At 45.0% G+C, this 13,470-nt stretch overlaps 1 protein-coding gene across 1 annotated transcript; it reads left to right on the forward strand.

Annotated features, from left to right (window-relative positions):
* The first annotated feature begins 7,868 nt into the window (after positions 1-7,868).
* On the forward strand, positions 7,869-12,162 carry LOC125762583 (transient receptor potential channel pyrexia). The gene is made up of 2 exons (XM_049424861.1): positions 7,869-8,854; positions 8,916-12,162. Exons 1-2 carry the CDS (start codon positions 8,754-8,756, stop codon positions 11,713-11,715), a joined length of 2,901 nt encoding a protein of 966 aa, XP_049280818.1. The 5' UTR covers positions 7,869-8,753; the 3' UTR covers positions 11,716-12,162.
* Positions 12,163-13,470: the final 1,308 nt, after the last annotated feature.

The raw sequence follows: 13,470 nt of genomic DNA on the forward strand, positions 1-13,470 counted from the left end.
TTGTCAGATAAACTAAATACTTTGGGGAGGCGAAAATTGGTTAAACAAATCAAATGCGTAACAGCCTACCGAGTTGTTGGAATTTAAATGTATTAATAAAAAAATTCTTTTCTGAAAAATGCTTATTATTTTTTAACAAATAATGGAGTACAATAAAGCATATTGTTTTCAGTGTAAAACGTAACAAGGAAAAACTAAATAAAAAATAAAAATAACCACTAAAAGGTTATTTCCTACTTTCCCTCTAATCTTCTCCGGACTTGACAAAGCCAACATACCTACTAGTCGAAATTGGTTTGGGGCATTAACCTGGTCACAATTTCCCGTTGTTCAATTTCATTTCTACCCCGCAAGTCCTCCTCTTCATTTACACCCCCCCCCCCCTCCCCCATTTTATCCCTCTTTGTACCTGTTCGGGATTTTTTTTTCCTTGCTCACGCTATCACACGGTGGAGAAAATGAAAAATGCCACCGAACCACCGATTGTAAATTGATGCGCGCTAATTTAAAAGTGTTTTATTTTTTCAACTGGAATAATTATTGTTATGAACGAAAATTTATATTCAACCACCAACCGCGCTGGCTGCGTTTGCCCTTCCTTCACTCTCGCCCTACCTTCTTTTCGCTTTTCCTCTTCGGTACACGTGAGCTTTTTTCTTTCTCCCGTGTCAGGACAGGGGGGTTATGGTTCGCTTCACACCGCACTTTTATCGTATCCCAACTCTGTTGCTGTGTGCGTGAACAAATTGGTGTCGCTTATCTGTCCGATACGCGTCGTACTAGAGCGGCTCTCGGTGATTCTCATGCTGTTTTTTTGTTGTTGTTGCTACACTTTTCATGTTTTAAACCTAACATGGTGCCTTGTGGCAGGATCGGAGATGAAAACGGGAACACACGGGCGTCCAGTCGCCGGTGGGAATGATTTTAACTGTATCGTTCTTTTTTTTTGTTTGCACTTTCGATCAGTTATAGCACTTGTGAATGATCTTTAAAATTTATATTTTATATCTTACCTTGGCGTGTTCCTCATCCTTCCCAAACCTTCGGTGAGAGCGAGAGAAAGAGAGACAGAGAGAATCGATGCGTTATTTATGTGTATTGATTTCCGCTGCCGGAAATGAATGGCGAATGGCGAATAGAGTGAGCAAAAGAAAAGTAAGTAGAGTACAACACGTAAGCTGAAACAGTGATAGTGGAGCAACAACAAGAAAAAAAAAGCCCAGGTGCAACAGCGCAGCGGATTGTATGAGTGCAATTGGAAGGAAAATAGATCCATTAGGCGTATTTCGTACGGACATCATGTGCAGAAATTGAACTATTTCGTTCAATCTCCCATAAAAACGGAAAAATGCAAATTTCGTTACAAGCTGTCTGGCGAAATGGTACCGTGAAGCGTTTTTGAATATTATTTTAATCAGACAACTAGTGTTTTTGTGCGTGTGCCTTCTTTTAGGCACACCCAGCAGACTCAATGAATGGCTGAACGGATGTACTGACGCATAAAGAAGGTAAAATTGTTTAATGCTTTGCATACTTTCAGGCGTGTAATTTATAATAATGCAGTTTTATTTACCCAATTGTTGCCCGCTTTTGTGTAAGGTTGTGAAACTGTTTTGTTTTTATAATGCGAAAACTTTTTAACAGCTTTTTAAACCCGATAAGTATATTTTTATCAACTGGGCCGTGTAGTGCTTTTCCGTTCCATTTGTTCGCCGGTGTTTCCCGGTCTAGTGCGTTCCTCCCGTCTAGGGAGCACACAGAGATACAGACACACACAGGAAAAAAAAGTCAACGTTCCTTTTACCCTGCGGGACGATACTTTTTCGGTCAGTGCTTTAATTTATTCGGACGACAAAATTTTCGCTCACGATCATGACGCGCATGAAATTTTCGACAATTCCATTTTATACATCCCCCCTTCTCTGCATCTTCTCCCTTGAAAAAAAACCGAAGGTTTTTGGGTTTTTCGCGCCTTAGGCTTCCTGTTAGCAGGAATTGGTTTTTCGTTTCATTCCCGGCGTGCGCTTTTTTCTGTGGGGCAGGAAAAAGGGATTTTGTTGTTGTTTTACTCAACTCACTCAATTTTGCCCTTACCCCCCACGTCCTTCTTCCTTGCGGTAACATAGTTTCGACAACAAATGTCACTTTCCTGTACGGATTTTTCACATTCAATAGATGCAACCGAGCGAAGAAAAATATGAAGTCAGCTAGAAAATTTCCCGTTACGCAAAAATACAGAACAAAGCGCAAGAACAAAAACAAAAAAAAACAGATACAGACCGGCAGCAACAATTCAAATAAGAGTAAACACAAGCTTAAGGGTATAAAACGGGTGCGAGATATCAGCCCGATAAAGAAGGAAGGGGAAAAGGAAGAAAGAAAAAAAAAACGCAACACCAAAGCAGCTTGGTGGTTGTGATGCAATGGTGTGAAAATTTCCAATCAGTCCGAATATCTTCCCCGTGCCATTCGCGTTCCGCAACGGTTCATCCCCGAACCGGGCAGACGGAAAAACCTTGATTTAGCGCATACATTTAGGCGTTTTGTGGTCGCGCGATCTAAACCACACGCCGACGCCGGGGGAGAAACTCATTTTCCTTTTCCAGTTTTGTGGTGTGCGGGGTGGTGGGAAAATATTGTTGAAATTAATTTCCATGCGTTTTCCGTACGCGCGATGGGGGAGCGGCCGCTTCCCATCTATCGGTTCGAGCGCTCTGAATAGCGATGATTAATTATGCATCTCCATCAGGTGATTGGTGTACGGTGCGGAGTGATAGTGGTTGCTTAGAGTAGTGGCAGGTATTAGATTGGGAAAGCAAACCAGCTCCCATAGCCGAATATTGGTCAATTTATGTTGTTTGCTGTCGAATTACAGCGTAATTGGGAAAGGATAACAGTGCATGTTCGGTTTCGTGCCTGTTCACTATACTTGCTTCGCGTTCGTTTGCCGGCATAGCACGTTATGGCAGCAATGGAAACGATGCTCGGGCTGTCTGGTTTTGTTGATGTTGAGCACCTTTCAAACACAGGCACGGGAGTTGAGCTTAAAAGCTGACCCCCAATGAATGAAACATCCTATTACATACGCTACAAAACGTGTGTATTCACAATTATCCTTCCGTGCGATTTTTGCCCCCCTGTGCCCCCCCCGTACTTACATTATGGCAGTGCATTATGGAAAGAAACAGACAAACGAGTATGCTCTTCTTGTTTTGCCTCGAATCTACATTCGGTGAATGAAGCTGGCAGTGTGCGATTGAAAAATCCAATTTCTAGCACTTCAAAGCGCCTGCATCGCTGCTACATGAATGTGAATTACACACACAAAAAAAACAGAAAACAAAATACTTTGATAAGCGACTAGGGTAAGAGAAGGTGAGAAAGGGAAAGGAACCAGAAGAGAAGCAGAACGCCAGCTCTCTTCTTTCCATCCCGTTGCCACAACCATTACTAAACCCCTCAAGATACGGGATACCCAAAACTCGATCCAATCCCTTAACGCCCGAATGTAGGCAAAGCAGTGTTGTGTGTACGCGTTCTTTTTTTTAATTCTTCACACGGGATTGGATAACCCGTTACCGGTGCACTATAATTACACGGTAGATAAAGTTAAACAATTTTCACGCTCTAGCAGCCGTGTCTACCATAACCGCACCACCCTACCGTATAGCCGCATCATCGGGCTTCCGCGTAGATAATGATTATCTCCCCGTTGCATCTGCTTTTGCACGGTGCGCATTTCCGTTGGTTTAGTTGCGATCGATTCAAAAGCTTTTTTTTTGTTGTTTCATTTGAGTGTGTTTTTTTTATTTGTTTGGTTGATGCCATCCCTTTTAACCCTCCTCCCCCTCCCCCGCGAAAATGCCACCATCAAACCAAACATGTGGCGTGTGATCTATATGGAAATGTTTCCGCTGCGCTACTGCTGTTTTCGATTTTTCGCACACCGCGTTAGTTTGTTTAGCGTGCAGTTGCCATTTGGAATAGTGGCTTTCATTTATTCTTTCTGCTAATACGTAAACACACACACACACACACGCTCGCACTGCTAGTATTACTCGTGCTGCACACAAATCCGCTACCACAAGCAAAAACCAATACAGAAAAAAAAATCCTAAACTACGAAAGGAACCCGTTGTGTGACTGTGGCAAAATCTAAGCAATGCTTATTGACGCGGAAGTACAAACATTTTTGCGGTCGATGCAGAATTGCATACCGAGTGGATGCTTTTCCACACACACGCACACACACACACGCACATAGGCACGAACCAGTCCGTGTGGCTTCGGGGCATGCAAAAACCAAGCTTTTGTGGTTTGCCTGATGGTGCGATAAGTAACTGAGCCGCCCGATAATGTGTACGCACACGCGCTAAGCGCCTGCGGGGTATGCAAAGTATGTTGCGTACCGATACCGGTTGATGCTATACGATGCGTGCCGCACAATGTTCCCGTACCGCGGCCCTGTCTGATGACGGATTTCGGGTCGCACAATGCGTTAACGTCTAGTTAGGCGGCACTAAAAGGCGACAAGAATCGTCGTAGTGAATAGCGTACAAAAAAAAATAGAAGAAGAAGAAAAATGGATGGGTTGAACGTATCCGACCATGTATCTTCTTGTGCTAGATCTGCTCAATTGATTTTACCCATCCTGACATAACCTCGTAACCCGTTATCCTCCCCCCCGTCCCCATTCCCCGCGCCCCAGACAAAGATGAGGAATGAAGCATATTTTGTAACGTGCTTAAAAAGCGACACCGATTTTCCCACTCAATTATGTGCATATGTGTGTGAGGGGATGTGTATGTGTGTGTGTATATATATTGACACCCTTTCCCGTTGGTAGTGACACCTCGATGGCAGCTCCAAATTTGACAGCTCACCATTGTCGTACTACCGGTAAAGCAGCAACACAACAAACAGTTTAAAAAAAAACGTGTGGAATAAATAGAAAACAAGCTAAGAGAGAGAGAGAGAGAGGGAGAGGAATAAAAACAACCCGTCAGATCCCAAAAATATCCTTTACAGCACGCGGGGCGCGACATGTATTGGTAGAGAAAGTTATTTATGACATCGTACCGCCTCCCCCCCCCCCCCCCCACGAAAAGGCACAATGGGCACAGCCCGCCAGTGACATGGGGAAGCCAAAATCAAAAGTAAAGCCCCGCGGATTGTGGGTGAAAGCCGTGAAAGCCGTGGCCGCAGCAAAGCGGACCCTATTTTGAAGAGGTATGGCGTATGGAGGGTTAGAGGCATATATGTATGGCGGCTGTTGAAAAGAAGGGTGGAGCCGAGGGGTGAAGGAGAGAGAGAGAGAGAGGAAGGAGAGCAAGTGTTATCCTTTTTGAGCCCGGCGGGCTTACGACGGCGATTACCGGGAAGTCAGCGCATTTTTGAACTCTCAACCGTCCCCCCTAGCCAACCGAAAACCCCCGGCAGGAGTATGAGATGACAGGACCTCGTCGGCTCATAAATCAACATTCGCCCACCCGCCCATATATCGTCCGCTTCCTTCCAGATCGACAAGGATGGTTTATTTGGGGGCAACAAAATGAAATACACCCACCAAAAAAAAAAAAACAGGGGGAGAAGAAAAAAAGAAAACCCTCCGAAAACCGAAACGATTTCCGTACCTTTAGTAGCCGGGTTTTTTTTTCGGCAAGCTTAACTGGTATGTCACAGGAGATTTTTATGCACGTATGTGTGTGTGTGTTTATATGTATATCGGTATGTTTGTGTACGCGTGTGTGGGTTTCTATTTTGTTCCTTCCCGCTTTTATCACGGTGTGCCAAGGACACTCCATTAGAGTCATGTTGCTCACCCGTTTTGAATGACATTATAATATTAAAACACCTCCTTCCCTTTTTGGGTGTCATCGCCCGTTTTTCCTTCTTATTATTATTTTTTTTTGGGGGTACACTGTTGTTGAGCACACCATCCCCGCGGGAACTTCCTGCGCGGAACAATTGGCCACGTTTTGTTGTGTGTGAAACCGGGGAGTTGCGTTTTCCCCCCCTTCTTGTTCTCCTCCATCCCCCCTTTCCAACCACCTCACATATCGGTGTTTTTTTGTGTTAGCTTACGAAGCCAGCGAAGTGAAAGTGGCATCGGATCCGGTGGCTTTTTAATGGATACGGATGGACGGCAAAAACGGTTCGAGCGCCCGGCCCGGCACCGAACCGAAGACCGGTGTAAGCATTCAGCTGGAACGCACCAACGGTTCCAGGGCCGGAACTTCCTGTTTGTCGCGTGGCCACGTAAAGATACGTTACAGCAGGGCTATCAGTTGTTTGGGCATACCATAGCCAATGGCATCTGTCTGTTCACGGTGCAATCGAGTAAGCTGCAACATGATTAGAGTTAGAAACCTCACTGCTGAGTTGTGTTTTTTGAATAAAGCAAAACTATAAAATCTTTGCTTTTCATCATAATCCAGGGTGGAGAAAGACCTCGGTGAAGATTTTTTTATATTATTTCATTTCAATTACTAGTGTTAAATAGTCTATCATGACCGGATGTTTGACATTTGGTATAAAATTTTATAGAAAATAAGAAAACAAACATGGTGGGACCATCTCCACATTTTCTATTACGAGTTATTGTCGAGTTGGATGACATAAAAGATAACAAAGAAACATTATATACAGTGAATTTATAAGGTAATTTTAGACAAAATTAAAAAGACATTAAAAATATTAGTTAAAATTCATGTTTCTTTGGTTTCTGTGTGAAATTGTCGAAAAATTTTGAAAGCTGCTGTTACTATTTTGTGTACCCAAAAACGCATCTAAACCCCGAATGCACGATCATATGGGAACGCTTTGCGTAAACGAAACGCTGGAACATACAAACGGCTAAATCGAACGTTATGGTCTGCTGCTTTTTCTCGCTTTATTCGCATGTTCGCTAATTTATCTATTTTGTACCGCGTCGAACTGGTGGACTTCCTGCTCGATAAACCGATTTGTTTTTGTATAACACTAGAAGTTTAGTTTTAGGTGAAGCTAGTGAAATAATTAATTTGTTAAATTTTTATTTTATAAAACTACGGAATAAAAAGCGGAAGAAATTGAAATTAAATTGCTTGTCAAGACGCAAAACTGCGTCACGTTAAATAATCTTAATTGCCGTTTCCTAAATTCAATTCTGGTCCAGTTGACTGCGGCAATCTGTTGATAATCTGCTTCATCGGTTGCTCTCTCTCTTTTTTTCTTTCTCTCTTTAATAAACCCTCACGCAATAGCACGATCGCCGGTCTCTCAAGCATTCGTTGTCCCATTGTAAAATGAAACAGTTTTATCTTAGCGGGCACTGTGCGAATGTCAACAAATATTCCGACTCCAACATGCGCTTTAGGGTCACACTGAAAATTCGTCACCATTTTTTTCCATTCCATTCCATTGCCCAAACGTACACCGTCTGTGCACGGTTGAAAGTAACCGGGAACGAGACGAATGTGGCAGAAGCGGGGAAAGACTAAGGAAGCAATAAACCAAGCTCAATATTGACTCTATCGAAATAGTCAAAATTATGCTACGCAGAGAGTTTGCGAAGGTGTGCACACCTGAAGGTACGGGAAGAGAGCGCTTAATATAAAAAAAATAATTCCGGTGCCAATAACGCAAACGTATATGAGTACATTTGTGGTTGTGGGAAAATTTTAAGAGTTGCTGTAAAATAAAATTTTAAATAATGTTTTTTCACAGTTTAAATCATTTTTAAATTTATTATTTTTAAGTTAAAAATTATTTTTAAATTATTTTTTTTTATTTTTAAATTAAGACCATACAAAATGAAATAATAGAGCTTTATTTTAACAGGTAATGATTATTTAAACTATTTATGAAAAATTCAAATTAAAAAAAATCTTAAGAGGAAAATTAATTTAATAATAATTCCGTAAGACAAACGGCCTGGCCGCCCTGAGATTTTTTTTTTCAAGTAATAATGGTTTGAGAAAATAAACATAGAAATAAAAAAACTAAAAAAATCAATTGTTCAAAATGCAATAAAGAATGCATGCTATTCTTAGTATGGTGAATCGAATTTCTTGATCCAGCTCAGCTGACGGAATATTCAGTCATTGTTTGCGCAAGGTGTTATTCATCTCTTACTACCTATCGCATTGTTTCTCTCTCTCTCTCTCTCTTGCTCTCTTTTCCATCCTTTTCATCCACATTCGTTTTTCTACTTTCACACACACACACACACAGAGAGGAATAAAATTAGCCAAAAGTGAATCTAATTCCAACCGCAAGGAAAGCAAGGCAACAATACAAAAGGGCCCCATCTTCATGCCCCAATTATGAACAGCTTCCTACAGATAACACAAAAGAAGAAAAAAATCCTCCCCCCCCCTCCCACACACACGATGCGTGTGTCGCATTGTGACGAAGTCCGCACTGAAGAAGGGAACCGTAAATCTGTATTAGCCTGCATCGTCAATTGTCGTAACGAGCCGCTCGTTAATGGTTCATCTCCCTGCGACACATACGGGCAGCAGCACGGTTGTTTGTTATCGTACGGTGGATAAATTTATCTCTGGCAGCACAAACACAATCAGCCAAAAAGGTAGATAACGGGCTGTTGATGCTGTTGATGAAGGCTGAACGGTACGCCCTCGCTTTGGGTGCAGTCTCAGACACGATCAGATCGCACACGCTAGCGATCGGATGTGGACAGGCCGTGAGAGTGAATTTTTAACGTTACGGTGCCGTGTAAAGCTTATCTGCGTGACTGGTGCGTGTCCATTATGGAGAACTTCGGCTACAAGGAGGGCTCGTCGAAGCCGACGCGGCGCCTCACGGCCAAATCGATGAAGCGCCGCAACTCGCAGATTCCGATCAAACCGAGGTAAGTGTCTAACCGCGCAATCAACCACGGGAATGAAGCTGCATGATGCATTTTCACGCAGGTTTTCCATCTCGCCCGAGCTGAGCGTCCACTGGATGAACGATCAGGAAGCGATGGTAACGGAAGACTTTGAGTACATGAAGATTGGCCCATCGCCACCGGCCGAAAGTGCACCGATCATCTTCGACAGCTATGAAGAGTCGAGTCCGGAGTTTGGGATTGAGTTGTCGAGTGATTCGATCCGGACTGCGCTTATTGAGCAGCTAAGGCTTGCTGCGGGCCGGGTCCATCTGCTGGATAGTATCGAGCAGGGTAATATGGTTGCTTCGAATGTGATTGATTTCTTCGGCGGGGCGAGTAAAACCGAACGAAACATTTGCTTTCTGTGGGCGGCATTTGCGAAGCGTTGGGATTTGTTGGACGCGTTTATGGAGCATGGTTCGGAGCTGGCGTTTCACGATACGAACGGGTTTACCGCGCTGCATCTGAGTGCGTTCAGTGGCTGCCTGAACTGTGCGAGTGTGCTCGTTGCGAAGGGAATCGATGTGAACCTGCAGCCGAAAGCGTACACCCCGCTGCAGTGCGCCGCGTTCGGGAATGCGGCCCATACGGCGCTGTTTCTGCTGAGCAAGGGCGCCCGGTTGGATTTGTGTACGCGACGGCCCGGCGGTGAGGAGACGCTCCTACACTGCGCGGTACGCGCCAACGCCCTGGACTGTGTCCGGCTGTTCATTGCGGAAGGTATGGACGTCAACTCCATCAAACCGAGCGGCATGAATGCGATCCATCTGGCGGCGGATCTTGGACATGTGGATTGTTTGCGGGTGCTGCTAGCTGCCCCGGGTGCCGATCCGAACATCCGCATCGGTATACGGGAGAAGGAGTCAACCGCCCTGCATCTGGCAGCGGACGAAGGTAATGCGGCGTGTGTGGCGCTCCTGCTCGAGCAAGGTGCTGAAGCGCGGTTGAAGAATCATCGGGGATTTACGCCGCTCCATCTAGCGTCACGTACCTCAAGCTTGGAGTGTGTCGATTTACTGCTGCGCGCCGGGAGTGCCGATCCAAATGAGGAGGACTTTGATATGCGCACTCCACTCCACACGGCAATTGGAAGGTCTGAGTCAGCGTTTCACATTATCGAGACACTCATCTGTTGGGGTGCGGACGTTAACAAGAAGGATGTGTTTGGGTTTACGCCCCTCCATCTAGCCGCTCTCGACGGGTTAGCGCACTGTGTCGAGATACTCCTCTTCTACGATGCGGATGTTACGGCTAAAACGAAGAAAGGCACCACGGCGTTGAACGTGATAACGCGCAAAACCCCAGGATCTTTGGCGATGATTACACAAAAGTTTGACGACGCGATGACACTGATCCATTCGCAGAATCCTTCCGAAAAGGAGGTTGAGCTGGAGCTAGACTTTCGCACGATACTGCAGCATTGCTATCCGCGGGAGATTAGCTACCTGAACACACTGGTAGACGAGGGACAGAAGGAGATGCTACAGCATCCGCTCTGTTCCGCCTTCATCTACATCAAGTGGGGCAAGATCCGGAAGTACTACATCGCCCGACTACTCTTCTGCTTTATCTTCATACTGTTTCTAACGCTGTACGTACTGACCGCCCTGGCGCACAACTGTTACAACGGTAGCAAAGATATGGAGGAAACGATCCAGGAGCAGGAACTCTGCCAGAAACAATCCATCCTGGGCAATATGTTGCGCCGGAACCCGTTCGTAATGGAGATGCAGTGGTTGGTCCTCGTCGCGATCACCTTCGTGGAGATCTGCCGGAAATTGTACGGTATTACGGGTTACTCCTCAATTCGCCGATACGTCACCCAGATGGAGAACATTACCGAGTGGTTCATCATCGTTAGTGTGTTTGTCATTTCGTACATCTATACGAAGCGGACCTATACCTGGCAGAATCATATCGGTGCCTTTGCGGTACTGCTCGGTTGGACACATCTGATGGTGATGATAGGGCAACTCCCAGTGTTCGGCGCATACGTTGCGATGTACACGAAGGTGCAGGTTGAGTTTGCGAAGCTGTTCATCGCATACTCCTGCATGTTGGTTGGCTTTACGATCAGCTTTTGCGTCATCTTTCCGTCCTCTTCATCGTTCGAGAACCCTTTCATGGGGTTCATTACCGTGCTGGTGATGATGGTGGGCGAACTCGACCTAGAACTCCTCATCAACGATCCGGACGGGAAGGATCCACCGTTTATGCTGGAGCTGAGCGCCCAGATAACGTTCGTGCTGTTTCTACTGTTCGTCACCGTGATCCTGATGAACCTGCTCGTCGGTATTGCGGTGGACGACATTCAGGCGCTCAAGAAGACGGCCACCCTATCGAAGCTGGTCGGACAAACGAAGCTCATTTCGTACATTGAGTCGGCCCTGTTTAACGGTTGGTTGCCGAACTGGTTGCGCAGTTTGCTCCACTACACGGCGCTCGTTTCACCCCGTGCCTATCGGGTGATTTTAAGCGTTAAACCACTCAACCCGGAAGAGAAGCGTTTGCCGCGCAACATCATGATGGCGGCGTACGAAATAGCGAAGGAAAAGGAACAACAGCTGGCAGCCGTTAGTGAACCGACGGTCGTACCGGCTGGGTCGGATGGTACACCGGTGGGACAGCCGGCGGAGGGTGGGCCGCCTGGTACGGAGGGTGACAGCGGTGTGCCGCGTACCTCCGAAACACTGGACGCACTCGCCACCAAGATCGATCAGAGCACGGAAAAGATGAACGATGTTACGCGCGAGCTGCAGGAACTGCGGGCGGTGCTTAAACAAAACCAGCAGCTGATCGATGAAATTGCGCGGCAGGTGTGCAGCACACCGAAGGAGTAGTAGCAGTAGATTTAGCCTTGTTCCATCCTTTCCCTTATATAGCGAAAAAAAAAACAGACAAACACAATAAAGGTAACTCTCCACACAACGGGTTTTGAGTTCCATCTTGGCTGGTCGATGAAATGATGCCCCGATTCGCCGCGATGCTACAGGTTTTTTTTGTTGCGGGAAGGTTACGGTAGCGCCTAAAGGTAGGCAACCGAACGTATTTTGGGCATCACACGCAGCAAAAGCGCGCCGGGAGCACTGTGGCGCGGAAATGGAAAACTGCTGTCGTATGCAAATGATGGCGAGGATGCTTAGGGCATCTTTTATACTGTTCTGATCTACGTTTCGATGCTTTCTATATTCTGGTGAAGTGTGCTTTGTTTTTTGCTTCTTTCTTTTAAGATTTGTAGCGGCTTTCCTAGTGATGCGAAGCCCGGTAAGCCGGTCTAAAGCAAATCGGGTGAGAAGGGGGGAGGGGGGGGGGGGGGTAGGAGGGAAGGAAGAAGATTCCAGTAAAAGCATGGAAAAGGAAAATAATGAAAAATGGACTACCGGTACTCGTTTACGTGGCTCCGTGGCCGTCCGCTTGACCTTGCATCCGTTTCCAATGGTTCGACCTTTATTCGATCCGTCTAGAAGCTGTTTGATTTTTCCGCGCTGTTCATCCGACTCTCGTTTTCTGCAAGATGATAAAACTAGTAATGATGGTGATGGCGCGTTCAATGAAGCAGGAAAAGCAACAACAACAACAACAACAAAAAGTGCGAACAAAAACACATTAAAAAAGGAAATGGAAAATGCACTTGTCGCGGTTCACGGCACACGGATGGTGGTGGGTTGGTGTGCGAAGGGGAAATTAAAAACAAAAAAAGAAAATAAAATATATCCAATCTTTCTTTCGTCCCGTAAACACCTTCAGGGAGGCAGGGGGAGTGGTTTGCGGTTGGTTTCCCAGTCTATTTCCGTCCTTCGAGAGATGCCAACGCCATTCGAATGCGAACGCATCCGATTACTCGGTTTGCTCGGTTTGTAAGAGAAAATGGGGTTTTTCTTCCATCTTCTCTCCCTTCCTTATTTCCTCCCCTGCGTACCACCCTCCCCCCCTAGCCAGTAGTATTAATCTGCCAAACGGAAAGGGAAACGGATTTGACGTAATTAAAGTGATTAGAAAATATTGAACAGTAAAGTTTGTGACGCTTTTCTTGGGTACTCGAGGTTATTCAAAAAAAAAAAAAAAAGAAAAGAAGCTAAGATTTAGCTCAGATTGTCCTGGGTCTTGGGTGAAATATTTTTCCGCATTCTCAAGTTTCGTTCACAATTTCATTTCGATCAGGGTGACTGTTGGTGTCACGGTTGTCGCCGAGAAAATTGCTTTCCCCGTTGAACAATCGATTTTAGTAGCTTTACATATTTTTGCTTGAAGAAGAATATTGAAATTTAACCACCAGTTGATACTTTGACCCTCGAACAGGAGGAAGAAAAGCTGTAAAATAATGTTCAATGAATACGAAAAATAATATTATTATTGTGAAGAAATGTTATTGATTTTATGTGGCTTGTCTTTTGTTCTTTGTGAATAAAGAAAAACACTTTTAAAATAAATAATTATAAATAAATGCTTTTTCTAAATTTCAAAACAATTTTTTTCTCGCGTCTGTACAAGGCCTGGTTTGATAATAAAAATGTATTTCACATCTGGTTGAATATACTCTAGTAGCAAAAAAAGAAAGGCTTTTACACCACCTCAATCAACACAGCTGTAATATT

Source organism: Anopheles funestus, chromosome X (genome assembly GCF_943734845.2).
Source record: "Anopheles funestus chromosome X, idAnoFuneDA-416_04, whole genome shotgun sequence".
Classification (NCBI taxonomy): domain Eukaryota; kingdom Metazoa; phylum Arthropoda; class Insecta; order Diptera; family Culicidae; genus Anopheles; species Anopheles funestus.